We start from the raw sequence: 27371 nt of genomic DNA, 5'->3' as shown, positions 1-27371 counted from the left end.
AAATTCTCGAGATCCACGCTTGCCTATCTGCTTAAAGGCGAGATATATAAGGTATAGATAACTCCTTACGTTGATAGCTGTTGCTTCTTGCTTACGTCGACTAGTAATACTGTCCTCCTCATCCCTCTCAACATGCTCCTCCAACTTCCTATAATTCCTCGTCGAATTGCCATGATGGATACAATAAAAATAGAAACGAGGACGAGCCTGCTTCATACTCCCGCTTTGCTGCGTTATAGCAAAACCCTGAGCAAAAGCGAAGCCCTAGAGACGCTCTCTACAGAGCTCTACGTTATCAAAGACCTCTCCATTCAAGGGTTCATTCAGAAACGCAGGGGGGAAAGCCCTCACACGAGCTTCGACTTCGCCGCGGAGGTGCGTAGGGCAGTGAGGATGGGCAGTCCAAGAAGCAGTGGCCATGGCAACAAGCAGTAACAAAGCACAACACCAAGGATACCTATCTGGATACCTATTTCGGAAGCGACGAGAGGCTCAAATTATGAATGGCAGCAAATTGGCAGCGTGTGGGCTTAGGGCAGGAACTCTACATACAAATTTCTACTGTGGAGTCACGCCAAGACCCCAAGGAATTCCAAACGCCGAATGTACCTGTGCCGAATGTACCTGTGCGAATGTACCTGCCCCAAGACATTCCGATCTCCCACCCATCTTCAGAATTAAATTATTTCCAGTCGATCGACAACTTTTCTCTTGACAACTCACATTCTTAGTCAGGATTGACCCATCTGTTGGTGCTGTTAAGTATCGAAGGTAGGACCTTCGGACCGACTGGATGGGTGTTGTGGCATACCAATTCGTATTAGATTATAACGCACTGCAAAGGTGGCACTCTACTTTTTGACAGATGTTGACCTACTGCAGAGATGACGATCGATTCTGAGAGTAGATAAAATTGCGGGACTCAACTCTGGTATGTAGTGAAGTATCCTATACAACACCAGGCTTTACTATCAAGTATGGCCAGTTTCTGGCATGTCAAGCTCGCTATACCATTGGACTTTCCATGGCCTGTGAAAACCGTTTGTGTATCTACATTGATTGCGCTCTTAATAGCAGTGATTCTCTGGCAGTGGCCATTAAACGATCCTCGAGAGCCTCCGATGGTGCGTTATCGAATACCTATTGTCGGCAGTACCTTTGCTTATGGTGCAGATCCTGTCAAGTTCTTTGCAGAGTGTCACTCCAGAGTAAGCCAAGTCCATGCTCTACGAAGGGAGAAGGCTAGTCATGGCACATCACTCACTTTGCCATAGTATGGGGATTTATTCACATTCGTGCTCTTTGGGGAAACGATCACGGTTTGTTTGGGACCTACTGGGACTGAGACGGTTCTTCAAGGCAAAGCGACGGACGTGAGCACACGGGAGGTCATGTCAAGCCTTATTACCCCAATATTCGGAACTGACGTCGCATATGACTGCTCGGAGGAGAAGTTTCTGGCAAAAAAAGGGTGATGATCTTCTGTCCGTAGTGAACGCATCATGTGCTGTTACATCGCATTTCCGCTGTTGAGACCAGGGTTGGATCCGAACGCTTTGCAATCGTATGTGCCCTTGATCGAGGGTGCAAAATTACGATGCATCCAACGAGAAGATTACCTGAATAGCCTGGGCGCACGGGTTCGGGTGTTGGAAATGGTGCACGACATAGTCATGTTGAGCGCTGTTTCCTCTTTGCATGGCCATGAAGCTCGCGAAATGTTTAACGAAAAATTCCCAAAATTATTCTTTGAGTTGGAAGGAGGGATGACGGCTGTGAGTTTTGTCCTCCCAGCACTACCATTGCCATACAATATAAGACGGGATAGAGCCCAGAGGAGCCTAGCATCCATCTATACGAAAATCATCGAGGCCCGCCGCAGTGCAAACTTTGACGACAATATTTGCCCAGATGAGGGCAAAGACATAATCTCACATCTAATGCGGAGTACCTACAAAGATGGAATACCGCTCCCGGACAAAGAGATCGCACACCTCATGATCGCAGTGGTCATGGGCGGCCAGCACCTCGCATCCGCGATTGCCAGTTGGACCCTGCTGCGTCTTGCTTCTGAGCCCGCTATTGTTGATGAGCTTTATCGTGAGCAGTCTGCTGTCACTGGAAGTGCTCACGAACCGCTTTGCCTGAAAGACGTTCAGAAACCTACTTTATTATGGAAAGTGATCAAAGAAACCTTGCCTGTGCACCCACCGTTACAAAGTCTGTTGCGCAACTCATTGAGATCCATGGTTATCGGCAGTAGCAGATGGGTCATCCCAATTGGAAGAGTTCTGTTGGCGTCTCCGGCATATACCAATAGGAATAGCGACATATACCCCCAACCAGAGCGATGGGATCCGTATTGCTGGGAGCTTGGCAATGATGATAAGCGTACCGGAGATCACCCCTTGAGTCAAGGCAAAACGGTTTTGCCTTTCGGAGCAGGCAGCCACTATTGCATAGGAGAAGACTTCTCCAACGTTCAGTTGATGACGATCATTGTGACAATAATCTGGCTATTCTGCCTTGAGAATCCTCCAGGTAGAGAGGGAGTGCCAGGCATAGACTACACAGTGAGTTCTGAGGTGCAATTTGGTAGGTTACCCACTTGCTGATACAGTGTTCAGTCTCTCTCATCCTTTCCTATCGAGCCGGCCGAAATTATACTACGTCCTCGTGATGTGAATTAGCAGGCCAGATTGTCCCGGTAAGAACTGATGATCCCAATCTGCCGGGAAAAAACCTCCACAGGATATGATATCGGCACACAGTTTAACGCGCGGGTGCTTAGGTTTATTAAACACGGGCGCGATTTATCTTGGATTCCATAAAGAGGCGGCAAGTGGCCCGCGTTCACTTTTTTGGTGGCGCCTCACCAAACTTTTCAATAATAACTTACAAATGTCATATGTCGTATCTGATCTGCTTAACATCTATGTCATGACTTCTTGATGCTGCGTATATCTTCTACTGACGTAAAACTTGATGTAGCTCGTTTGTAGTATTTTTGCTCTGCGATTTGCATTGTTACTTTGCACCCAGGTGCTCCAGGGTCCTTCGGGCCGCATTGCCTAATCGGGCGGGGCTAAACCGGAGAGCAACGCACCTGCATCTACACTACTACTACGTGTGTACAGAAACAGTGGGCCGCTTGCACCCAAATGTGAAACACTTCATTTAGAATTGTGACTCGACAAACCTTGAGCAAAGATTTAGACTGTTTGCAGTCCACTATGGTGGTCAACTACAGCAAGTGGGACGCTCTCGAGCTGTCAGACGATTCTGATATCGAAGTTCATCCAAACGTGGACAAGAAGTCTTTCATCCGTGCCAAACAGAATCAGATTCACCAACAAAGATACCAGCGTAGGCACGAAATAGAGACGCTCAAGTATGAACAGATCATAAACGATGGCCTACTGGAACGAATTAACGCCTTGCTTGACGCCCTCAAGAAATATCAAGATGAGGCCCGCAATCCAGATGAGCTGGTGTTCCAAGCTCTGATTGAAAGTGCTGGTGACCCTGCCAAAGATGAACCTCCCAAACCTCCTGAGGGCGTCTATTCCCAGCAGAAAGAACCTACACCCAAGTTCTCTAAAATGATTGGCAACTTGGTAGACGAGGTCAAGAAGGATGTGGATGAAAAGAAAGAGGCCAATAGATATCAGGGTTTCATCAATGGGGTGACAGGACATCTCACGAAGGTTCAAAGTCTACAACAGGAATTACTGACCAAATTGGCATCCTTGGAGAAGGAAGAAAGCTCGAAAATCACAAGCGATAGCATACATACAGGCTTCAACACATCGCACGTCGCGAAGCCCACAGAGAAACCCAAGAGCACTCAAGCTTCCAAGGATAAGAAAGTAGAACTCCTCAACCCCGGCGCAGGCCCACGAGAAACCTTTAAAGGACAAGACAGTGCTGTCTCCTCTGGCGCTGAAGCCGACATCGAAGATGGCTCCCTTGTCAAATCCGGCGAAGACTCTGACTCCGACATCCAACCCACCCCACTCGGCAAAGAGTTCGCCAAAATCAAACTTGGCGACTACAAGTCCTGCCTCCAATTCATCTCGCAACACCCGTCCATTGTCTCCGAGCGCGAAACCGACGGCCTCCTTGTCGAAGCCTTCAATGCCGCAATGGACAACAAACACAACTACGCGCGTCAATGCGTACACCAGGGCCTCCTGCTCCAATACTGCAACAAGCTCGGCCGCGACGGGATCGGACTGTTCTTCAAACGCATCACCACCAAAGACCACCAGGCCGGGAAAGTCTTCATGGACGACGTCAACACCACGTACCAGCGCATCAAAACGCGCGCGGCCGAACTCCAAAAGGAGAAGGCCGAGAACCCAGCTTCCGAGGGTGTCGAGCAGATCCAACTCCACGCCGTCGATCCCAACACGAAGATCCACATCGTCGTGCCCGAGCCCGACTCCACCGACCCCACCGAGATGGAAGCCCGCAAGATCTTTGACTCCTTCCCGCCGAATCTGCAGAAGGCATTACAAGCTGCCAGCTTGGACAAGGTGAATGAGGTGCTAGGGAAAATGAGTGTGGAGGAGGCGGAGGAGGTGGTGCAGAAGCTGGGGGAGGGCGGCATGTTGAGTCTGGAGGAGGGGGTGGTGGATGCCACGACTGAGGAGGGTCGGAAGAGGTTGAAGGAGATCGAGGAGGAGAATCGCATCAATGCGGCTAAGGAGCAGGAGCAGGAGGGAAATGAGGCGACCAGCAGGATCGCGGATGGTAAGACGCCAGATCCGGAGTGAGTCAGGAGATAGGGCTGTTGGAGGTCACAAAATGTTACAATCAAGATGCAATGACAGAGGTTGAGCGTCTCTTGTTCTATACTTCATTTACTGGAAGTGCCCACTGATCCAATAGTACTCGGTTGACGAGGGCTTACTACACACCATCTCGGCAACCTCATCTACCTTCCCAGATCTTTCCGTTTCCTCACCTTTCTTCCCCACCAGCGAGAGATAGCTAGCTTTCCTCAATTCATCCACCTCCGTCATCCGGTGCTCCAATTCGCCCATCTCCTGTATGATGCTCCTGTGTTTTCTCCCCTTCCCCCAACCTTCCTCTTGCTAAGTCGCTTGCTCAATCACTCAATCGTGATGGCTTCTGGAGCAACTGAGCCCACAGAATTGAGTGTGATCCAGATCATCGCAATCTGCACCGAGGACTCGTCGCTTTCTGGCAAGTTCATGCCTTGAGCATTCCCGGAGACGGTGAAGGGGGGACATAGGGTGGATCGGAGTCCATACCGTGTCTCTGTCTGCTTGTCTGGACCCGACGGATTTGCAGAGGATGGGTGCTGCAGGGCGGCGCTACGTTCGGCCAATTTGTGGTGAAGGAAGGGGTATATCCCGGGGGCGAATCATGAGGCATTGTTTCGGAACCGGCAAAGGTGAATGAGACTGTTTGAGTTCTCGGATTCGTTTTATAATCAGGCTAGGACGAAAGGGGGTTTGCTCAGGTAGGTTCTTCCGGTTCTGGTGGAGCTTTGGATTGTGACGATTTCTTTGGCTTGATGAGTAGGATGATAAAGAGGCCGATGACGAGGAGGAGTAATAGTAGCAGAATCTTTCGCTTCATGGACTTGCGTTGGTAACCTGTGGCCTATAGGGGAAAAGGAACTGTCAGCAGCTGGCCATTTTTGTTTTATGTAGTACCGGAACATGAAGTTTAGCACCAGGGTGGATGGATGCTCACAGTTTTCAATTCCTTCTCGGCCGCCTTGACATCAACAGCCATTCTTTCCACATTATAGTCGATCCTGTCCAGCATTGTCCCCTGATCTATCACCATATTCTGCAGGTCCTGGAAGATTTCTGACAGTTCAACAATGCCGTTGGCAATATCATTGATCTCGCGCTCACGCTGTGCAATAACTGCATCGTTGCTTTGGAAGCGCTTTTGTGCAGTCTGCTGAAGCGTCGATTGCGAAAAGGATTTGTCTGCCTCGGACTCTAGGAGGGCGGGATCTGAGTAGGGGTTCTGCGCTGGAGTTGAAGTACGTTGAAATGGTAGCTCGAAGCCCCCCAGGGCACGCATTTCTGTCAGTTGTTAGTGTGCTGGTGCAGATCAGGTATGAGGCAGATTTACTGTTCAAGTAATTGGTCTGCCTTTTCCTGAACCTTGTGCTGACTTCTTGAATCCTCGCTGCTAGAGCGATTTGGATATTCCTGGCCATGGTCTCATCTCCTTTGCTTAGCGATCCTGCTGTCTGTGCTTCTTTGACCATCTTCTCGATCCTCTTGATTGCCCTCTGGCACTCGTGAAAGCCTCTAGTAATCTCTTGTGTCAGCTTCTCGATTTCTCGCTCCTCCTCCTGCTTGATGTGTTCATCATCGAACCCGGGCAGTACGTGCTTCTGATGCAGCTTGTCGAGCTTTGCGGACTTGAGCGTCAACTCTGTAAGGATCTCGGTCACTTCATCCTGGACGTCAAGCCACCTCGGAGGAAGCAGATCCATCTCGATAATTGCGTCTCCATCGTCCTCGTATGCTCCAGCAGACATCAGCCCTCTCCTCTCTTCTGAGCCATGGTCCGCAAATCCATTCGAAGATGGGCCTAAAAATCGTGGCTTCTTTGCAGGATGGTGAGCATAGGACTGCCGATAAGAAATATAGCTTGATTGTATTAGTTCCGTATGATCTCCTAGTGATGACAGTTACGTACAGGTTCGTCCTATCCCGCCACATTGTTCCTGGGCTCAGGCTCCAAAGGCCTGACTGTCCCTAATTACCCTCCTGGAAGGATCATGGTAAAGATTTGTCACACTTGGTCATGAGAAGCTGCCTGAGCACTCAATGCTCGAAAGAACGTGACCACAGATTATCACAGTGTTGAAGAAAGTCGGATGCAATGCAGCAGTGTGTACGAATTATGTTGCACAGGATTGCTGACAGTTTGGATGCTAGAAGCAGTACCAAGCTGTCCCTGTCCGTTTTGAGCCGCAACCTAATACCATGGACTTGCGCTGGATCAACGTTTCGGCGATTCCGCGGGGTAGTTAGTAGTTCAGGCATTGGCCCACCAGAGCCAGGCCAGTCAATCTATCTGCAAACAAATCCACCTCCAAGGCATCAATCTCCGTTGTCTCACGCTCCCTTGTCACCTGTTTCCAGTTGCTATACTCAGCCTTGAATCAACAGGTGGCCTTCATTATCCTCCGATTACAACAAACGTATCTTACACCATGGTATGGACCGTTCTCCGAGACTGGAAGCCCCGCTATTGCATCAGTGAAGCTGCGGGACTCTCATTTGCAAGGATATCGACTAACACCGATCGTTCTTACCAGGCTGACTCACTCACCGAAGAGCAAGTGTCCGAATTCAAAGAAGCGTTTTCTCTGTTTGTGAGTTGACTCAAGCCAGCTCAGCGCATTGAGATATGCTAATATTGGTGCCACCCAGGACAAGGACGGTGATGGTTAGTCTACCTTGTGGGCCACGGCGAACTCGCTCTGCTCATAGCTGCTGCTTTTTGGGCTAAAGGCGGAAACTGACCTGGTCGCTCAACGGTATAGGACAAATCACAACCAAAGAGCTAGGCACTGTGATGCGATCCCTTGGCCAGAATCCCTCCGAGTCTGAATTACAAGACATGATCAATGAAGTCGATGCCGACAACAATGGCACCATCGACTTTCCAGGTGCGGAGGGGCAAACGTGCTGCGCCTGCTAGACGACTGACTCTTGACCATTACAGAGTTCCTCACAATGATGGCAAGGAAGATGAAGGACACCGATTCCGAGGAAGAAATCCGGGAAGCCTTCAAGGTGTTCGACCGCGATAACAACGGATTCATATCCGCTGCTGAGCTTCGCCACGTCATGACTTCTATCGGAGAGAAGTTGACTGATGATGAAGTGGATGAAATGATTCGTGAGGCAGATCAAGATGGCGATGGACGAATCGATTGTCAGATATCCAAGGCTTCTTGCTCCCATTCGCACGCTAATACTTTGCAGACAATGAGTTCGTTCAGCTGATGATGCAGAAGTAAAGGTGCTAGGTCGATATGGAGCTTTAACCGGTGATGTGGTTGTCGTGGAAACTTTCTTACTGCCCATTATGCTGCGGATATGGCACTGGATGGAATGTTCTTCTTGCTTCATCCTCTTGACTTAGTGCAGGCTAGGCTATTAGAAGCCGGTTGAAGTCAAGACCATGCTCTCTGCACGGACTGCGGTCTGCTTGGACCGGAAGCTCCCAAGCTTTGGCACTAATCTTATTGCCTGCTCCGTGAGAATATCTTGACGTTTTCGACTCTGATCCGCATCATATCCGTTGCTGAAGATAAAGTTTTGCGATTAGTTCCCAGCATCCCAAGAGCCCTTGACCATCGCAGCTATCCACATATCCCGGGACATAGCAAAGTTCAGACAAAATCTTGTCGGACCTTGACCAGATGGCCGAACCCTTTTCGTACTCTGTGCCGAATGCATAAAGATAGACCCTATTTCCTTCCAGTACTATACCCAGCGCTATCTGGCACCATACTTACCCCTTCCATCCAGGCCTAGATGCATGCTTACAGAATTCTTCTCAACTCCTTGCGAATTTCAACAAATCCATGTACTGCCGTATCAAGCCATCTCTTCCTCTTTCGACAGGTCTAATGACCATGGTCCCGCTGGCATCTACACCACTACCTTGGAGAAGATCGTCCAAAAAGGCTCTCGCCAGCCCATTATTCTCCTGAGTATCACCATCTTCGTCATCATTATCACCCAGCAGGCCCTCAATCTCACAAACACAGCCCCTTACTCTCCCCTGACCCTGGCCTCCTGATATCCTCAATTCACCAATGCGAATTTGCCAGTCACCAATCAGAAATGATGCACCGCCTTCTACCCGGTGCGCCTGTCGTGGTACCCACAATGGCGACATCCTCTGCATTAGAAGAGGAAAGAGAGTGTCAGGTTGTGACGGGATGGTGATGAGTGTCAACTCGCCAGATGGATCCATTGGCTTGGTGGCAGACCCATTGGCCAACTCGTTAGGAAGGGCCACAGAACCTAAAGTGCCAGCACTACTGGTTCCCACAAATGTCTTGCCAGGATATTGAGAGGGTAGTGTCAGGAAATGTGTGTAACGTCTAGGTACAGCGTGTCCAGGCAGTAGAGACGAAGTGTCGATCAACAGACGATGCTCCAGAGTATATAGGCCCATGGGTTTGGGACTGTATGTCCGAGAGATGTGGGTGATGAGAGTGGAAGTCGGTGAAGGTGTGGGGTTGTTGGCCAAGGATGAAGGATTGCCGCTTGGGGCAGCTATAAATATGAGGGTTGTCGCCGGCATTGCTGCAATGTCTCGAGGGATCCTTCTCGCTACACGAATCTTGCCATCCTTTTGATTTTCAAACAGGGTTCCCAAGAGTTTGACCCCTCGTATGTCTGTTTCAATGGTAAAGTACCATTACACATACCGAAATTGACAAGACAAGAAGTACTACCACTGAACATGCACAAGCAAGCGTATTGTGTTTCGTATGTAGGACTTGTCGAATCTCCCGCTGTCATTAAGAGAATGCCATGCTGACACTTCAGAACCTCTACCCCGTACTGTCAACTTGGCTGCTGACTAAATCTAGAGAGCAGGATGGACCCATCGGAACTCGGCAGCGCTACTGCAAGTGATGCCATACTTAGGTCACCCCTGGCCACCACAGGGCTAATCAGAAGATTAGTACGTTTTATCACTTAAGCGCGTGGCATTGGGAAACGAGACTGCTCAGAGTCCGGAACTTAGACGCATCAACTAGTCATTGCTTCCTTGAAGTGCAGTACCCCACGAGAAGCTCATGTCTGAGCATAGAAATGAAGCCCCATCATTCAGTGGCAGTTGTGTCTCTTCGAAAACCTTGGCGTCGTCGCTTTTTCTAGCATCTCAACGGTAGAAGTCACCTTCTTGTTGGTGCTGGAAGCACGAACAATGCTACTCATCCGACGCTTGTGGCTTCTGCCCGCTTCTCTGCTCACCTGCGCGCTCTACCTTCTTTTCCAGCGTTTCACACGAGTCCCTTCTATCCCGCTCCCTCCCGTACCAATTGACGATGAACAACGCCTCCACTGGCACAAGCGGCCAGAGTGGTATCCTGTCACTTCGTTCATTCCCTTACCTACAGGTGCAGCCGCAGACATCCCGCAGATCCAACACAAAGATTTCGTGGCAGAGACTGTGCTGAGCAGGAATCGCCGCTTGGAACGGAGAGACGCTGTGAAAGCGACATTCCTGCGGTCCTGGAATGCTTACAAGACATATGCATGGGGTAAAGATGAAGTGTCACCCGTTTCCGGAACATGGCGATCTAGCTTCGGAGGTTGGGGTGCTACTCTTGTCGACGCGATGGATACGCTGTGGATCATGCAGCTCAAGGATGATTTTGAGAAGTGCGTCACCATGGTAGGGGAGATTGATTTCAGCACAAATGAAGAAGATATCCTCAATGTGTTTGAGACGACAATCAGGTATTTAGGTGGTCTGCTTGCAGCGTATGATCTCAGTCATGGACAGTATCCTGTACTGTTGGAAAAGGCACGCGAGCTGGGAGATATGCTATACGCAGCCTTTGATACCGCACATAGGATGCCAGTGACGAGATGGCAGTGGAGGACAAGTGCCAAAGGGGAGCGGATCTTTCCCAGCGAGACAACCTTGCTGGCTGAATGGGGCAGTTTAACGCTAGAATTCACTCGCTTAGCTCAGCTGACCGGAGAGATGAAGTATTTTGATGGGGTGCAAAGGATCACGAATGAGCTACAGAGGATACAGAACCTCACCGCAATGCCGGGACTTTGGCCTGTGGTAGTCAACCTCAAAGTTTGGCCAAGCAGAGCGCCTTACACTCATTTCACATTAGGCGGCATGGCAGATTCAACCTACGAGTACCTACCGAAGGAGTATCTGATCCTCTCTGGTCGCGGAGAAGAGGGGAAGCAAGTCCGCAAGATGTATGAAGACACCATGGAAATGGTCCAAAAGCACATCTTCTTCCGGCCAATGATAGAGACAGGTGAAGACGTGCTACTGAGCGGAAACGCCGCCGTTGACAAAAAGGGCAAAGTCTCGTTAGACCCCCAGGGACAGCATCTTGCATGCTTTGCAGGAGGAATGGTAGCAATTGGGGCGAAAATTTTCGATAGACCTGACGACCTCGATGTCGCAAAGCGGCTTGTTGCTGGATGTGTCTGGGCATACAAAGCAATGCCTACTGGGTTGATGCCAGAGACATTTCACGCTGTACCATGTTCTGTTGGTGTTAACACAGCGGAACCGTCTGAGTGCGAATGGAGTGAGCCGAAATGGTATCAAGCCATACGGAACCGGCATCACCTCGAGACCTCTTCAGACACACCCACACAGCAGGAGTTAATAGAGTTTGCTAGAGCCAGGAGCCTGATCCCGGGCTTTTCTGACATTGGCGACAGGAGGTATATTCTGAGGTCAGTCAGATATGGTACCCGGAAACAAGAGCTAACTCAACAACCCACGGCAGACCAGAAGCCATTGAATCCATTTTCATCCTCTACCGCATCACAGCTGACAAGAAATATCACGACATTGCTTGGGAAATGTTTCAGAGCATAGAGAATGCCACCAAGACCGACCTCGCCAATTCGGCAATTGACGATGTGACTCAAGCCATACCAGCCAAGACCGACCGTATGGAGAGCTTCTGGCTGGCCGAGACGCTCAAGTACTTCTACCTTGTTTTTAGCGAGCCGGACCTGATCAGTTTGGACGACTATGTTCTGTAGGTGCTCCCTGTTTCGATCCTTCGCGGTGCTATGCCCCTGCGAACTAAACAAAGGAGTACACATTGCTAATATCATGGCATCCCATGTGCAGAAACACGGAAGCACATCCATTTCAGCGGGCTTCTTGAAGCTTGGCTTAGTTTCAGCATTGAGCATGACCTGTACGGAGTATTCAAGCCTGCATTTATACTCGGGCGTAATCGGATCCGTAAATGACCAGGATTGGATGAACCTAACCCTTGCTAATGTCAAGGTACACCACTTTGTATGCAAGACCAAGCCAGATAATAAAACACCGAGACCAGGCTTGCCGTGAAGAAGAAAACAGCATGAGGGTACTTCTTACTACGTAGGCGAGTCGTATTGGGAAGTGGTTTTGCTAGGCCGAGGATCAGGTCACCTCGTTTTAGGTGGGGCAAGATAAGATTAGATGGTCACTCAAGGAGGAATCAAAAGATAGAGCAGATTTGCCAACAGTGGGCTAACTAGTACTACGTAGTTAGTTATTCCCGCCCCATTCGCCGAGACCGGAGAGCTGAGAGGCAGCGGTCAAGATCTCTTCCAAACCGGCGCACTTTTGCGGAGCATTTGGCGCAGTGGACACTATTTGAGAACGTACAGTTGAGGTGCTTATCAATGCGCAGTTGTGATACCAAGGCACTTCGCACGCTACTATGAGTTATTTAGCAGTAGATCTGTCCAGAGCATGACACAGAATCCAGTAAGGTTCACAATTGACCAAGTTGCATCATGCTATTTCGGTGGTGAAGCATGGGTAACTGATTGACCCTGATTGACCTGCATGGTAGGACAGATTGAGTGATTCAGGTTACACTGCCGCGCCAAGAGACGCTTAATGGCCTCCCATCAGCCCCAATCTTTCTTAGCTGCAGCGCCCATCCAAGCAATTCCTCATCTTTCCGTAATCAGATCGAGGTTATCTACCGTCTTCCTCGCACCATCACCACTGGCACTACCCAGCATCAACTAATACATACCCATCTTAATGCTCTGAGGCTGTCTCCGAAACCTTCGCTTTTGTTTTTGCTTTCTACTAATACATCATCCTGTCGTCCATTCTGTCGTACTTCCAGGCGTGTTTGCTGCGAAGGCTTGCCTCTCCCCACTTCCCAACTTTTTATATCAGCACCATTCGAATGAGTACGTTCACCAACAAATCTATCCTCGACGCGTCTACTCTGTTCACCTCTTACCCCAGACAGTGTTCATATTCATCTACTAATCTCCCACTCTTCACAGTCAATGGTACACAACGTCTGTCTTTTCCACCAACACCACCCACCACCACCATGATGGCATCGTCAACTATAGCCCACTCTACACACCACCCGCTACCCGAAACCTCAACATCTCATCCCGACGACCCCATACCTACAGAACCCAGCATTTTCACGATATCCACTCCTTCGGTGATCCAAAATGATCAGTCACCACCGGCCTCTACTGGCTCGGCCACGTCCGGCTATGCAAGCGATTCGGATGCTTCTACCCCAGTCACAGAATCGTCTGTCGAAGATGATGCGACGGACCCCGAGCAGGGAGACTCGGGTGATGACACACCAAGAAGAAGACGCGCCTCGACGATGCTGGTCTCGCAAAACTCGGAGGACATGAGGAGAATACTTGGAGCAGAAAAGGTTTGTTGTGGTGGAGGGTGCTGCATGCTGTCACCGTCAAACAATCAAGAAGCACCCCGCATTAAAAATCCAGTCAAGCCGCCTGACAATAAAGCTTTTCAAGGTATGGGCTTGAAGCTTGGCCCGATTGGACTGGAGACAGACCTTAACAGCATTGTGGATCTACCTGAGAAGACTGTTTCGTTTGCTTGCCTCGGTACCAATACTATCATTCCCGGACCAACGGTCGACACGTCCAAACATCCCCCGAGATTTGTGACCCCACATCCGCCTTATGAGGTTTATTCTGCACCCTTATTCCATGCTCGGGAGCTCACCAGGCCTGGCGCCGAAAAACGGACGTACCACTTTGATATCGATGTGACAGATTACCCTGTTGAAAGCGGCAATGTGGATTTTGTTGTTGGTGGTGCAATTGGGGTTTGTGCACCCAACCCTCCCCAAGTCGTCGACGCAATCTTCGATCTCCTTGCCGTGCCGAGGTTTGTGAGAGATAAGCAGGTGCTAATGACGACAACCAATGGACGCTGGCCAACTATTTGGGGAGATGACCAACCAAGGGAGCTTGTAACAACTCGGCGAGAGCTTCTCACTTGGTGCTCAGACATACAGTCGTACGCGCCTACCAAAGGTCTTCTCCGACTTCTCGCCGAGTATGCAGAGGATCCGCATGAACGGAAGATCCTTATGTATTTGTCCTCTGCTCAGGGTCAGCCAAGCTTTTGCGATCTACGTACTGGCCCACATATCACTCTCTTCCAACTGCTCTCGGCGTTCCGCTCCTCTCGGCCACCTCTAGACCACCTCTTGTCCGTCCTCAACACCCTCATGCCACGCTTCTACTCGCTCTCCCAGGATCCACAAGTCAGCTGTCTCCGAGACGAGAAGAACTGCCGTCGTCTGATTGAGGTCGCTGTCACCGTGCACGAGACTGATGATTTCGCCAATGGCACCCGCACTGGCGTCGGAAGCGGTTTCCTCGAGAGAATGGCACAGAGACTCATCGCAGCGGAGAAGGCTGGAATTGATCCGCGATCATTGGATCTTAGGATTCCCATGTTCCGAGGTCTGATGGCAAATCCCCTGGCAAGGGAGTTTGTGTCAGATGGCCCAATGCTACTGATCGGAGCAGGCGTTGGTGTTGCTCCATTTAGAGGTTTTGTTCACAGGCGGCTTCGATCAGCCAATTGCGCCAACAAGGTCTGGGTACTTCAAGGTGTACGCGACAGCCTGCTTGACGAGCTGTATTCTGGAGACTGGGGCGTTCACGAAGACAAAGTGAAGAAGATTGTGCAAAGCCGGAAAGGTGAGAAGAGATATGTTCAGGAGGAAGTCCGAGCTCAGGCAGACCTGGTCTGGTTCATCATCAACGCTCTTGATGGTCGAGTGTTTGTTTGCGGAAGCACCAAGGGTATGGGCGAAGGGGTTGAGAAAGCACTCGTGGATGTGGCGATGGGAAAGGGCAATCTCAACGAGGATGAGGCCAGGGCTTTCTGGGAAGGAAAGAAAGAGGCCGGTCAGTATATTGCTGAGACGTGGTGAAGAAGGTTGGTCGATGTTCCTTGGTGTTTGCTTGCATTGATTTTGGTTGGGTTTGCATTGCAGGCGTTTGGGGTAAGGCAATGATCGAAGTTGTGGCACTGGGCTTGGATTGGGAGGGATAGTTCTTTCCAAGGGTGGTCCATATTTACGTTGGGGGGCGGCTCGAAGCCAGAAGAACCAGACGAAGGGCAGTAATGCAGTATGCTTACCTTTGTCTCGAGAAGCAATTGCATGAATACAAAATGTACAAATAGCGACCAAGAGGCCAGATGTGGTCAACAAGCTACCTCCATAACAGAAAAGAAGAAAAGAAGAAAAGAGCTTCATCTTGCCTTGACTACGCGCACAGCCCTTCATCAGCTCCACTCCAGAATATCTTCGTCCGCTCACTTCACAACTGCTGTGCTTCACGTAGTACGAGGCTGAGACAGCAATTTTACCCGGTTCGACTCCAATTTTGCTTGTGGGGTGATTTTCATCCTCCTCGGAGTCTCCCTGTCACACGTCACAGAGACAAGCTTGGGTGCCAGAATAGAGAGTGCTTGCTTGCCATACTGGTGGGCGTGTCGGTCCTTCGAGGAAGTCTCTACATGATCTTCTCTTTGACGATCGATCGGTCGCCCTGCTGATTGCTACAACTAGCTCAGCTGCCCTACTCGGCAATATGTCAGCCGACCAGTCAATTGATCCCCCATGACCCCGGTATCAATCTGACTGGTCGGAACACAGCTCTCTGGCCAGGTCCTCAATATCTAGGTCTACTCCACCGCACTATCTCCACAACTCCAAACCCTCTTCAAGCCCTCGATCAACCGATATAGACATGTATCCGGTAATCTACTATTCCCTCCTCTCCCTCACCCTCTACCTCCTCACCACCATGATTTTCTTCACCATGTCCTTCCTCCTCCCTACGATCTCGCTCTTCGGCTTCCTCGCCCGCCTCCTCGCTTCCTACCTCTCCCTCCTCCTGTGCGCCACCTACGGCGTTTACGCCTCGCTCTTCCTCCGCCTTCTAGGCAAACACCGCCTCGCGCAATGGACCGTCGCCCGCTCCTTCGACCTCGTCATGCGCTACGCCACTGGAGTCCGCTTCGTCATCGTCGAAGGCGGAGAACACCTCACTTCCAAACGCCCCCTGGTGATCATCGGCAACCACCAAACCGAGCTCGACGTCCTCTTCCTCGGCGCCATCTTTCCCAAATACTGCTCCGTGACCGCGAAGAAAAGTCTCGCCCGCGTGCCATTTTTGGGCTGGTTCATGAGCCTGAGTGGGACGGTGTTCATCGATCGCGTGGATCGGAGCCAGGCCATGAAGGCGTTTGAGGGTGCGGCCCGGGAGATGAGAGAGCATAGACAGAGTGTTTTTATCTTCCCCGAGGGGACGAGGAGTTATGCGCGAGAACCGCTACTCTTACCGTTTAAGAAGGGGGCGTTTCATCTGGCGGTGCAAGCGGGAGTGGATATTCTACCTGTGGTGGCGGAGAATTATTCAAGGGTCTTGGATGTCCGGGCGAGGAGGTTTGTGGGCGGGAGGATCAGAGTGAAAGGTGAGTAACACAGTTTCTCTTCATTTTGGAGCCGTGTGTGTATATGCACGGTATAGGGGATTCTACTAAACTTTTTGTGCATATAGTCCTCCCCCCCATCCCAACCAAAGGTCTCACAGCCGCAGACGTCGATACACTCACCCTCGACACGCGGCAGAAGATGCTCAATGTCCTGGAAGAATTCGCCCGCGACCCCGGCTCCAAAGCTGTGTTGAAAGCTTCGGCTAAGAAGGTGCTATAGGAGAGAGAGAGAGAGAGGAAGGAAGAAACCCGGAAGCTAGCTAGCTAGATGGAATAGATAGATGTAGATGCCATGGAAAGAAAAAGATGACATAGCATGCCCCCGAAAACGAAAATTATGCATTTGGCCGGACTAGCGCTACTACCTCGTTCACGTTTCTTTGCATTTCGATTTGCATCTGCTTGAAATGTTACATAGCGTACGTAAGTACGTACGGACTGGAGTTCTCGAGGCGCAGACTTCGTTGCACTGCTCCCGAGTCGAGCTGTTTAGCTCATATATGATCTACGCTCCGGGTTCGCATCTGGGTTTGGGTTTGTGCACAAGGAAGCAAGTGCCATGTGCTGATGAGCGAGTGAGCGGGTGAGAGAGAGAGTGTGTGTGAGACGCATACTCTCCTCGATATGCACATGGCATATGGCATATGGCATATCGAAGTAGAGTTAAAGCTGGCTTCGGACATGGAGGCTCGGTACGGATGCAACGCAACGCAACGCAAAGCCAAGTTAGACATGCTAGATGCTAGATGCTAGATGCGAGATGCTGACACGTTGTGGAGCTGTGCAGACAGGGGTATGAGCGCCCTCTCCTGAAGGTGTATTGCTGAGGACTAGCTAGCTTGGAAAGAAACGATGGGATGATGGAGTATGAAGCTGCGGTTGAAATTGGGAATGGAAATAGAAAAGAGAAATGCGTAGGCCCTGGGACTCGCTGATATGCTGTATCTATTCGTGCGTACTCAGGTCGGAAGTTCCCTGCTGGAGCTGGGTTGCTGTATATGGTCGACATTCTGTAGCAGGGACGACGCCGAGGGTGGTACTGGGTTGATGGGCGAAGGACTTCAGGGACTGGAGGAAGCGGTTGAGTCTGTTGGTGAGATAGAGCACCAGGGGGGGCGCCAGGGGTACGGGTCTGGACGCTTTGCGCACTCTTCATATTTATACAATTCTGATTCCTGCTCGTTTTGGCCCGGAATAAAGTTTCTTCTCCCTCTCCATCTCGACCATCCTGTCCTCTATCCTATCCAATTCAAATCTAAGCCCCTCCAGCACCCGGCGCGTTTGGATCATTCTTCAGCTCGAGCAATAACTCTCTCATCCTCTTCTTCGTGCTCCCCTCTCCACCGCCACCCTGACCCTTCCCGCTCAGATCTGCCAGTTTCGCGATCCTCTCCCAACTCGTCCCTCCTGCTGTGGTATCCTCGCGGTTCTTAATGAATTCAGCGGCTTGACGGGCTGTTTCGGCTTTCTGTTTGTCGGTCTTGCGATTGTAGGATTCGTAAAAGTCGTCAATGTCGCGGCGGGCTTTGGCGATTATCTCTTCTTTTCTTGCAGCGGAGGCGGCATCGCGGCGGGAGATGTCGGCCTCACGTCTCTCGCGCCATTTTCTGGGGAAGAGTGTTAGCTTGCGCGGTTTTGAGGTTGAGATGAGGGTGGGTGAGGTGAGCACGACTAGCCTCCATTGAGAGGGGGTTTGATGTTTATGCTTACCGAATCGGTTCTGATTCTTCTTCGTTCGAAAAGGGGGTGTAGTTCTTGTAACCAGAGGTTTCCAGTATGCCAGACCCGCCTGTGATCTTTCCATCTGGCGCAACAGCCTATTGGAGTCCGTCAGCAAAGTTAGAGAGCAACAGCGCTGTCCTATAGGTGCCCACTTGATTTTGAGTGTCAATAGCTGGATATGAGTTCTCAAATTCAAGATCTTCCTGAGTCGTAGCAGCTTCAGGCTGTATTTCGCGAAAAGATACATTTTCACCTAGTAGGTCGTCCTCACCGTCCTGAACAGTTGCAGAGGTTGTGGTTCGGTCTTGCTCCGTAGCAAACTGGTCTGCGTCTTCTCCCAGAGCGGCGCGCTCGCGATCGAGAAAGCTTCCTTCTGCTGGAGCTGTGCTAGGCGGGTTATCTCCTACACAGGAATCAGATCTGCAAGAACTCGTTTGTAGATAAGTCTTACCGAGGTCAAGGTCGTCGATGCTGGGAAAGCGATCGGCCATGATGCGGCCAAATTTGAACGGAAAAGGTCGGGCTTTTGGAACTCGCGCTGGTAAAGCGATTGTATGCAGCCGCGAATTGTGATAGATCACCTTAGTCGTATGCACTCAAGGAGTCATTCTCGTGAAGATAGGCACAATCTCAGAATAATCGTTAGGTGGGTTTGGTGAACTTGATACGTTTGGATTGGAAGGACTGGCTGGTGTCTGGCTGTTCAGATGCAGAGGCGCGCGGCTGTTGTCTATCGTTTTCTTCCATTACCTCAATAGGGCAGGTTTGCCGGGTTGCCGGGCTGCCAGATAAATAACAGCCGCGAGGAAGTCTAACCGAAATAAGCAAGCTCAGTGAATAGGGCTTGGCACGCTAACCACCATACTTGCGAAGCTGTCTGCCACTGCATCTCTACCCAGAGATTGGAGTAAGTTTTCCCATGTGTAGCATTCAAGATGATACATATACATCGGAGCTGCCATTTGTTTGACTTCTAATCACTCAGCTACGTAAATCGGCCTAGGAAGTAGGAGCTTTTCGTCAACACAGGTCGTGTTGTGAAATTTAGTGCCACCTCCGCAGCATTGCGACAACTGCAACTATACACCCAGAATCATCAATTCATCATGGCTTTCACAGATGAAGCTCTCAAGGCGAAGCTATCAACTCTCAATGAGTCCCAAGATAGCATAGTGAGTGTATCGCAATGGATCATGTTCCACCGGTAATCCTGCACCGCAGCACTTGGGAAGTAGCTTGACTGACTTACGTCTACAGTCGACATGCAGATCGAATTGCATCTTTCTGGCTTCAACGACTCCGAGACTCCAGCGCCGCGAAACGATTGACTCTTCTCTACCTCGTCAATGAAATTGTCCAAAACTCACGAGCTCGACGAAAGGATGACTTTCCTAACGCCTTCTCCCCCATCATGGCCGAAGCTGTGCAGACAGCATACCGAAGCTCCACCACAGAGATTCAGCAGAAGATTCGACGACTGATTGAAGTATGGCGATCACGTAACGTCTTCGAAGTTCCAATTCAAGATGCGATTGAAGCAAGATTGGATGAAATCGATAAGACGAGACCAGCGGGGAAGAAGTCATTGATGGGTGGCTCGCTCTTCGGCTCTTCTAGCGGTACTGGTGGTCTTCCTAAGGAGTTGGAAAGCCTAGCTCCCCTCCAAGTTGCAGTATCAAAAGCAAATCTGTCAACCACATCCACATTAAACACGGCAAATACAGAATACGATAAACTAAACGATCCAGACGCACAACTCCCCTCCCCACCACTCCACGCAGCACGCCTAAGCGCCCTTTTGAAAAGCTTAGCCGTAGCCGAATCATCCGTCGCAGAGAGCGTGAAGGCCCGCAAAGCCCTCATTACCGAGCTCGAGAACATCCTAGAAACGAACCGTACCTCCCTCAACAAAGACGAAACCACTCTCACAGATCTCCAAACGCGTAAAGCCGAAACAGAGACCAAACGTCGTGACGTCGAAGACAACATACGACGCACCGCAAACGCCGAATCCGACACCATGTACCACCATGGCAATGGTGAACGATCCGACAACTTCGCTCCGGGGATGGACAAGGAGATGGATAGACCAGAATACGAAGCCTTGACACCGCCGCCAATCGAGGCATTCACACCACCAGGTGGCTCCCCTAGAATGGATCAGCAAGATGCGTTTCAATTCCAGTCACAACCGGTAGACACAGCAACAGCAGCAGCAGAACCAGATCGTAACCCGGATGTACAGAATCTCCTCGCTTCGATGTCCTCAGCTGGCGCTAGCATCCCACCTAGAGCGAGACCAGCAGCAGCAGCGCCTGGGCAGCATCCTGGTATGGGCATGGGCATGGGCATGGGCATGAGTATGAATGGATATGGCGGCAGCGGTGGTGGTAACCTTTCGAAGAAGAGAAAGGTTGGGCATCAGGGGAGTGTTGGTGCAGGGGAGCTACCGCCGGGATTTGGGCTGGATCTGGATGAGGATGTCGCAGAGATGATCAGGCAGGAGAGCGGCGGAGGTCTGAGTTGATGGATAGAAGACTAGGAGAGGGACACAAGAAAGCAAATGCCTTTAAAGGGGAGTGTGGTGTAAGATATCATGAGAACATGAGAGCAACAAGGCAAGCTGTTTGCATGTACATGTACTCGGTATAGCGAGGGAACAATACTCCCATTTCCCCAGTCCAGAGCCGAAAGCCGAGAGCCGTATTCACTAACGTACACTACTAGTACCACTTGCCGAGACACCCTACTTGGCGAGATAATTTTTCGCGCAGCACGTTCGGCAACTCTCGAATTTCGAACAGCTATAGCTCCATCAAAATAGCTCCAACTAGACTCGAATAAGGAGCATTTGATTCAGAATGCATCAAATGATATTGACTAGATGTAACTTTTTTTAGATAAAGAAAGGAACAGAAGAATAGGAGGATAGGAGGATAGGAGGATAAAAGATTATTCTATATGCTCTTTTTGCGCACTTTTTGTGCGTTTTTCCTACGAATTCTGTGTGCGAATTCTATGCGCTTTTTCTGTGCATTTCTATGCCCTCTTTCTGCGCATTCTACGTGCTAATTCTGTGCCCTCAAACTTTAGAGCCAGACCAACGTAACAGGGGACAAATTGCCCAGGAATATTCGCCATATTTTAGCTGTAAAGTCGTTGCCAGAAATGCGACTCCGGTTTACACGCCCCGGTCTGATCAGGTAAGGCGCCAGTCTTGGCACCTTGTCGCTTTTTGAGGCTTTAGGAAACCCCACGGTTCTTACACAGTGCTCTTTCTCTCGTCTTTCCCTCTCATGCGCTCTCGGTTACCTACTCTTTTTGGTTGCACACTCCGCGCCCATCCTGCCTGATGCCTGAACCATTTGACAGTGTCTGGCCCTTCCAAAGATTTACGTTGTTTGATTTATTATTGTTGCCTACTCTTCGTTTCAGCTATCAATACAGCATTTCAATAGAAAATTAAAATGTACTACCTGGTTTATAATTCTGTATATACTGTGGCGGAGTAGAATCGAGAGTAGGAAGGGGCAGAGAGAGAGAGGTAAACGAGAGCACAATCAGGAAACCAAACCAAACCCACTGGAGGACTGCAATGCACACAGTTGCAGCAGTAGTAGAATCCATAGCAATCAATCAGAAACATCAATCAACCACACATTGACACATATAGAGTTGTAGCAGAGCAACAACATGTCTGCAAGATCTGTGTTCGTGGGTTGCCTGTCTGTAGGAAAGATGGCATCAATTGCCCTGCCCGATGGACATATCCACCCCACTACAATACTAAATAATTCTAGGTAAAAAGACTGATCTGTTCCAGTTCTGGAATTCTTACCATAAAGACTTTCTGTTGTACTGAACTTCCCTTCCACACTCATGCTGGCAAGATACTATCGAGGCCACGGAAAATGAGGCCATTGATTTGCTCTTCTCTAGCCTAATTTTCTTGCGGCTTCACTTTTCTGTGGCCTCGCTTTTCTGTGGCCTCGCCCTCCTGTGGCCTCGCTTTCCTACAGCCTCGATTTCCCTCTATTGAATTGAGTCGCTCACAACGGCAACTATAGTCGGCCATGGGCGCGCCTAGGGCAGTCAAATGTCACAGCCTCACATTTTGATGTTTTTCGTCCATGGGACATTTGGTGACTGTGAGACTCAATCAAGGCAAAATTACATACGAATACGGTCCCAAATTGAGAAATTACATCAGCATGGAATTCTCCGGCGCAAGAAAAAAAACTTAAAACGTGGCAGACTTTTTTCTTGACGAAAATTCTTGGCAACGTAAGACGAGGTAAATTGCCGCTCATCCCCCACTCATCCTCGCTCACCCTCTGCTCACCCTTAACTCACCGTCGTTCTCAAGCGATGGCCTTAGCGCCTGCGTTAGATTAAAATCCCGCATAGGTTCGCCATTTCAGGTCATAGTTTTACTGGATTTGATTACGGAGGCGTGCATCAAAAAAAGTGTCGCTGCCAAGAAAATACAGCAAAATTACAGCAGGATGCTTAATGCCACAAGGAGCTGTGTATGTACACGCACTAGTTTAGGCGCGGGTTACCTAAACGATTAATTGTAATCCCTTAATTTATGGGGACTGCTTACCTAAATGTTAGGCAATGCCCAACCATATGCTGTGGCAATCTTGTGGCAATTACATTGCTTGAGCAACCCTACGCCAAGAACTGTTAGCGTGCGACACTCTTTTTGATGCGTTTTCTTTCATTGATCGGTTTTTTTCGGTTTTTATATACAACACTGGTTATCGCCAGAGGGCTGCGCTTTGCGCTTGGCGTAACATGTCTAATAGACCGGTAGGTGATATCCTTCCTTTATTTAGTCTTGAAAGGTTTTACATCTGGCAGACACTGATCTCCCTCATACAGGTCGCCGCTGCCACCCCTTTGGCTCGATCGCTCATTCGTGCGAGCCTTCGTCGAAGCCTTAAGCGTTCCCAATACAATCAGCCCGCGTTTCGCTATTCCTCAACAACTGTTTCCGCCTTTCATACGAACCTCCAGGGGCCAGCGCTGCCTAACATCGCGCCTGGGAGGAAGGTGACAACGCCACAAACGCTGACGGAGAAGATCCTTCAACGCTATTCGGTCGATCTTCCGAAGGGCAAGGTTGTCCGAAGCGGTGACTACGTCCAGATTCAACCTCACAGATGCCTCACACATGATAATACCTGGCCTGTGGCCATGAAATTCATGTCCACAGGTGCTACCAAGATCAAGGATCCTGCTCAGCTTGTCTTTGCACTTGATCATGATGTACAGAACACGAGCCCCAGTAACTTGAAGAAGTACGATCAGATACAGGAGTTTGCGAAGAAGCATGGTGTCAACTTTTTTGGCGCAGGTCATGGGATCGGCCACCAAATCATGGCAAGCTTCTCTGCGTCGAATTCATACCAGGGACCTTAAGTTTGCTAACGGATGCGTAGGTTGAAGAGCTTTTCGTTTGGCCAGGAACCTTATGCGTTGGAGCTGACAGCCACAGCAACATGTACGGAGCTCTGGGAAGCTTGGGAGTGGCCTTGGTCAGGAGCGACGCGGCCGGAATATTTGCTACTGGGAAGAGTTGGTTCCAGTGTCCCCCAGTCGTGCAGGTGAATCTTCTAGGCACACTACCCCCAGGCGTTCGCGGGAAGGATGTTATTGTTGCGCTTTGTGGGCTCTTCCCACTGGATGTGCTGAACCACAGCGTTGAATTTATGGGATCGGAGGAAACCATGACTAGTATCTCCATGGACGACAGACTGACAATCAGTAATATGTCGACTGAGTGGTCTGCAACATCCGCAATGGTATGGCACCTGCTTGAGCTACAGTCTGCATTTCCATGAGCCCGTCTAATTGGTCTTCCTATAGTTTCCGATGGATGCGATACTAGAACGTTGGCTCCGATACAAGGCTACAGAGGCAGCAATGCTAGAGGATCGAACGACTCGACAACGAATTACGCACGAAATGGTTGACGAACTCTTTTCCAACCCTCTCCGATCTGATCCCGGAGCGCACTATGCAAAGAAACTCTACCTTGACCTCTCTACTCTGTCGCCTTATATCTCTGGACCTAACTCCGTCAAAATCTCGACACCCCTGCATGACCTCGCTACAAAAAACATCAAGATAGACAAGGGATACATTGTAAGCTGCACTAACTCGCGAAGCTCAGATCTGAAGGCTGCAGCCAAGGTATTTCAAGCTGCCGCCGAGTCAAATGGTGGTAGGATCCCCAAGGTTGCAGATGGTGTTAAGCTATACATTGCAGCAGCTTCAGCCAGAGAGCAGGCTATTGCTGAGGATGAAGGTAACTGGCAGACCTTGGTAGAGGCTGGAGCTACCGTGCTCCCACCTTCATGTGGCCCATGTATCGGACTGGTAAGTAGTCACTGCTCCCCGTGTGGAATTTCGCGTGGAATTTATGTTACGTATTAATAATACGTAGGGCACGGGTCTGCTAGAGGATGGCGAGACGGGAGTCTCTGCATCAAATCGCAATTTCAAGGGCCGTCTCGGATCAAGACGTGGGTTCTCCTCTTACTATTTCAATTATGTTTGTAGCATTTCAGAGGACTGACAGCGAGAAGTTGCTCATGCGTACCTTAGTAGCCCCGAGGTTGTGGCTGCGAGCGCTCTGAACGGCGTTCTTTCAGGTCCCGGCGTTTACGAGGTGTCGGAGACCTATACTGGCGTAGAGTACGGTTACGGCACCGGAAAACCTGCCACTATCGAAAACGAGCTCGGCAATGCCCTTGAACAGCTCGAGTCTCTTATCGACAGGGTTCAGACGACTGCTCGTATTGGCGATGATGCTGCCCAAGCAGTCACGAAGATCCTCCCAGGCTTCCCAGCCAAGATAAGCGGTGAAATCGTCTTCGCTGATGCTGACAATCTGGACACCGACAACATATATGCTGGCAAATTTACCTATCAAGACTATATGACGACGGCCGATATGGCAAAAGTCTGCATGGAGAATTATGACCCGGAGTTCAGGTCAATCACAAAGCCCAACGATATCCTCGTCTCAGGGTTCAACTTTGGGTGTGGCTCATCAAGAGAGCAATCCGCAACAGCTCTTCTGGCTAGGGAAATCCCACTTGTTGTGGCGGGCAGCTTCTCTAACATTTTTGTCCGGAACGGCGTTAATAATGCACTGCCTTGTCTAGAAGTGCCACGTTTAGTGGAGCGTCTTCGTACTATCTTCTCAGAAAACAAGGTATCTACCCGGCGTACAGGCTGGACCCTGACATGGGATATTGCCCGGAGCATTATTGAGGTACAGGAGGGGGAGAATGGGGAACGCTGGGAGGAGAAGGTTGGAGAGTTTCCTGAGAATTTGCAGGAGATTATAGCCAGGGGGGGGTTGGCAGGATGGATCAAGCATGAGCTTGCGAAGGCTGCCTAATAGACAGTAGTGTGGAGAGACAATGAACTGTGGCTGCACAAACACAGTAGGAGAGGAAAAAAACATACCCCAAACCGCACACATCCGCACGAACCTGATCCCAAAATCTCTGGAGAACCGATGCTGAGCCCCCTCTCAGAACCAACCAAGACCGCTGCATATCTCGGGGTGCTAGGAAAGTTAAGAAGCGACCTTCACCGGTCATAGTATCTGCAACGACCGCGTTGCAGCACAGCCGTCAAGCAAAGGATATGTAAGAAGAACAGCAAAAAATGGCTGCAGAACCGTTACAGGTCAAGGCGCATATCACGCAGCTATCGCGAAAGGTAAAAGCCCCATCACTTCATAAACTCACTAAATTCGTACTAACTTCTGCGACTATAGATGTTCCCGTGCCTCTACTCCAATGAACACGACTGCGACGAGGCCTTTCAGAGTCATGTTGAGGCTTCCCACCATGCCATCCTTAGTCATCAGGTGGTACCCATCCACAAGACAGAAGATGGACAATTCATATGCTTGCACGCTGAGTTTGGCTGCTCAGCAACGTTTGAGACGACGACTCTTCTCACTACACATACTCAATCTGAACACCGAAAGGAAGCGTTTCCTTGCGCACTTGCGTGGAGCCGCAATTGCACAAATACGTTCACCACCAGAAAGGGCATGGCCATGCATATCAACGCCAAACATCGACAGATTCGGGAACCCTGTCCTTCGGCAAAAGAGACGGGCTGCAAAGCTACCTTCTCCGGTGTGAGCAGCGCACACTCACATGTCAGACATGTACATGGAGAGAAACCATACCCATGTCCATTGGCTGACGAGTACGATTGCACTGGGTGGCTCTACACTGTTGCGTTAGCTCAACGTCATGCTGGCATATGCCACAAGAAACTTGGGTTTCCCTGTCCGCGCGCTGAGCGGCTCGACTGCATGGCTAGACTCAACTCTAAACTAGAGGCGCAAAAGCATCTCCACGAGGAACACCAGCCGGACCCGTTTCCTTGTCCAGGGGCTGAGAAATACCAGTGCGAGAAACGATTCCCCACATACGACGCTGCTCGAAAGCACATGGGAAGGGACCATGAGCGGTTTCCTTGCCCACGCGCTGAGGAGCTTCGCTGCTCACAGACATTCTCCTTGAAACTGAGCGCGACCAAACATGCTCAACTCGTGGATGACCATATCAAGTTCCCATGTCTATATGCAGATACAGCGGCTTGTGACAAGGTGTTTGCCTCAGTGGGTGGCCCGAATCGGCATGCAAAATATCATACAAACCACTTCCCTTGTCAACATCAGCATCATTCCACCACTGAAACTGCCTGAACCGTCACTGCCCCACATTGAGCTTTTCCAGAAGACGGAATTGCCTAATCCATCGGCATCAAGCGGGGCAGATCCAACTTGCACGGTTTCCCTGAGCAGCTTCACCCCGAACCGGGACAGCCTCATGATAAGGTGCGACAACAGCCTAGGCACACTGGGCTGGAGACATCTCACTCAGAGAGCAGATTCCGCTGCTCTCTCTGCCATTGTTGTTGAGGGTATCGTATGCAATGGAGGAGAGAATTAACACAGGAAGTCAAACGTTGTGAATGGTGGGAACCAACGGTTAAACTTCGGCTGCGGTATCTGCCATGCTAGCTTCACAGGCTTCAAGTTTGCCATT

The 27371-nt window shown here is 50.2% G+C and overlaps 12 protein-coding genes across 12 annotated transcripts; 9 read left to right on the top strand and 3 right to left on the bottom strand.

Moving 5' to 3' along the window:
* Window positions 1-1502: 1502 nt before the first annotated feature.
* EPUS_01807 (uncharacterized protein) lies at window positions 1503-2690 on the top strand (the record flags this gene model as incomplete). The annotated part of the gene is made up of 2 exons (XM_007804412.1): window positions 1503-2573; window positions 2628-2690. 2 exons carry the CDS (start codon window positions 1503-1505, stop codon window positions 2688-2690), a joined length of 1134 nt encoding a protein of 377 aa, XP_007802603.1.
* A 543-nt stretch (window positions 2691-3233) lies between these two features.
* Window positions 3234-4778, top strand: EPUS_01806 (uncharacterized protein; the record flags this gene model as incomplete). Its single annotated transcript, XM_007804411.1, has 1 exon — window positions 3234-4778. The coding sequence occupies one exon, from the start codon at window positions 3234-3236 to the stop codon at window positions 4776-4778; it is 1545 nt and encodes a 514-aa protein (XP_007802602.1).
* A 709-nt stretch (window positions 4779-5487) lies between these two features.
* On the bottom strand, window positions 5488-6719 carry EPUS_01805 (uncharacterized protein; the record flags this gene model as incomplete). The annotated part of the gene is made up of 4 exons (XM_007804410.1): window positions 5488-5634; window positions 5728-6071; window positions 6121-6647; window positions 6697-6719. The coding sequence occupies 4 exons, from the start codon at window positions 6717-6719 to the stop codon at window positions 5488-5490; spliced, it is 1041 nt and encodes a 346-aa protein (XP_007802601.1).
* A 497-nt stretch (window positions 6720-7216) lies between these two features.
* EPUS_01804 (Calmodulin) lies at window positions 7217-8029 on the top strand (the record flags this gene model as incomplete). The annotated part of the gene is made up of 5 exons (XM_007804409.1): window positions 7217-7378; window positions 7437-7452; window positions 7550-7675; window positions 7732-7944; window positions 7995-8029. 5 exons carry the CDS (start codon window positions 7217-7219, stop codon window positions 8027-8029), a joined length of 552 nt encoding a protein of 183 aa, XP_007802600.1.
* Window positions 8030-8571: 542 nt separating this feature from the next.
* Window positions 8572-9327, bottom strand: EPUS_01803 (uncharacterized protein; the record flags this gene model as incomplete). The annotated part of the gene is made up of 1 exon (XM_007804408.1): window positions 8572-9327. One exon carries the CDS (start codon window positions 9325-9327, stop codon window positions 8572-8574), a length of 756 nt encoding a protein of 251 aa, XP_007802599.1.
* A 633-nt stretch (window positions 9328-9960) lies between these two features.
* EPUS_01802 (uncharacterized protein) lies at window positions 9961-11786 on the top strand (the record flags this gene model as incomplete). The annotated part of the gene is made up of 2 exons (XM_007804407.1): window positions 9961-11471; window positions 11525-11786. 2 exons carry the CDS (start codon window positions 9961-9963, stop codon window positions 11784-11786), a joined length of 1773 nt encoding a protein of 590 aa, XP_007802598.1.
* A 1310-nt stretch (window positions 11787-13096) lies between these two features.
* Window positions 13097-14986, top strand: EPUS_01801 (uncharacterized protein; the record flags this gene model as incomplete). The annotated part of the gene is made up of 1 exon (XM_007804406.1): window positions 13097-14986. One exon carries the CDS (start codon window positions 13097-13099, stop codon window positions 14984-14986), a length of 1890 nt encoding a protein of 629 aa, XP_007802597.1.
* An 895-nt stretch (window positions 14987-15881) lies between these two features.
* On the top strand, window positions 15882-16777 carry EPUS_01800 (uncharacterized protein; the record flags this gene model as incomplete). Its single annotated transcript, XM_007804405.1, has 2 exons — window positions 15882-16536; window positions 16623-16777. 2 exons carry the CDS (start codon window positions 15882-15884, stop codon window positions 16775-16777), a joined length of 810 nt encoding a protein of 269 aa, XP_007802596.1.
* A 1035-nt stretch (window positions 16778-17812) lies between these two features.
* Window positions 17813-18770, bottom strand: EPUS_01799 (uncharacterized protein; the record flags this gene model as incomplete). Its single annotated transcript, XM_007804404.1, has 4 exons — window positions 17813-18164; window positions 18268-18374; window positions 18432-18682; window positions 18731-18770. The coding sequence occupies 4 exons, from the start codon at window positions 18768-18770 to the stop codon at window positions 17813-17815; spliced, it is 750 nt and encodes a 249-aa protein (XP_007802595.1).
* Window positions 18771-19385: 615 nt separating this feature from the next.
* On the top strand, window positions 19386-20806 carry EPUS_01798 (uncharacterized protein; the record flags this gene model as incomplete). Its single annotated transcript, XM_007804403.1, has 2 exons — window positions 19386-19483; window positions 19537-20806. The coding sequence occupies 2 exons, from the start codon at window positions 19386-19388 to the stop codon at window positions 20804-20806; spliced, it is 1368 nt and encodes a 455-aa protein (XP_007802594.1).
* A 2273-nt stretch (window positions 20807-23079) lies between these two features.
* On the top strand, window positions 23080-25696 carry EPUS_01797 (Homoaconitase; the record flags this gene model as incomplete). Its single annotated transcript, XM_007804402.1, has 7 exons — window positions 23080-23094; window positions 23167-23585; window positions 23642-23722; window positions 23783-24089; window positions 24154-24666; window positions 24734-24812; window positions 24876-25696. The coding sequence occupies 7 exons, from the start codon at window positions 23080-23082 to the stop codon at window positions 25694-25696; spliced, it is 2235 nt and encodes a 744-aa protein (XP_007802593.1).
* Window positions 25697-25968: 272 nt separating this feature from the next.
* EPUS_01796 (uncharacterized protein) lies at window positions 25969-27028 on the top strand (the record flags this gene model as incomplete). Its single annotated transcript, XM_007804401.1, has 2 exons — window positions 25969-26022; window positions 26081-27028. The coding sequence occupies 2 exons, from the start codon at window positions 25969-25971 to the stop codon at window positions 27026-27028; spliced, it is 1002 nt and encodes a 333-aa protein (XP_007802592.1).
* Window positions 27029-27371: the final 343 nt, after the last annotated feature.

This window comes from Endocarpon pusillum (genome assembly GCF_000464535.1).
Source record: "Endocarpon pusillum Z07020 unplaced genomic scaffold scaffold3350, whole genome shotgun sequence".
Classification (NCBI taxonomy): Eukaryota; Fungi; Ascomycota; class Eurotiomycetes; order Verrucariales; family Verrucariaceae; genus Endocarpon; species Endocarpon pusillum.
This window is presented reverse-complemented; position numbering and strand designations above follow the sequence as displayed.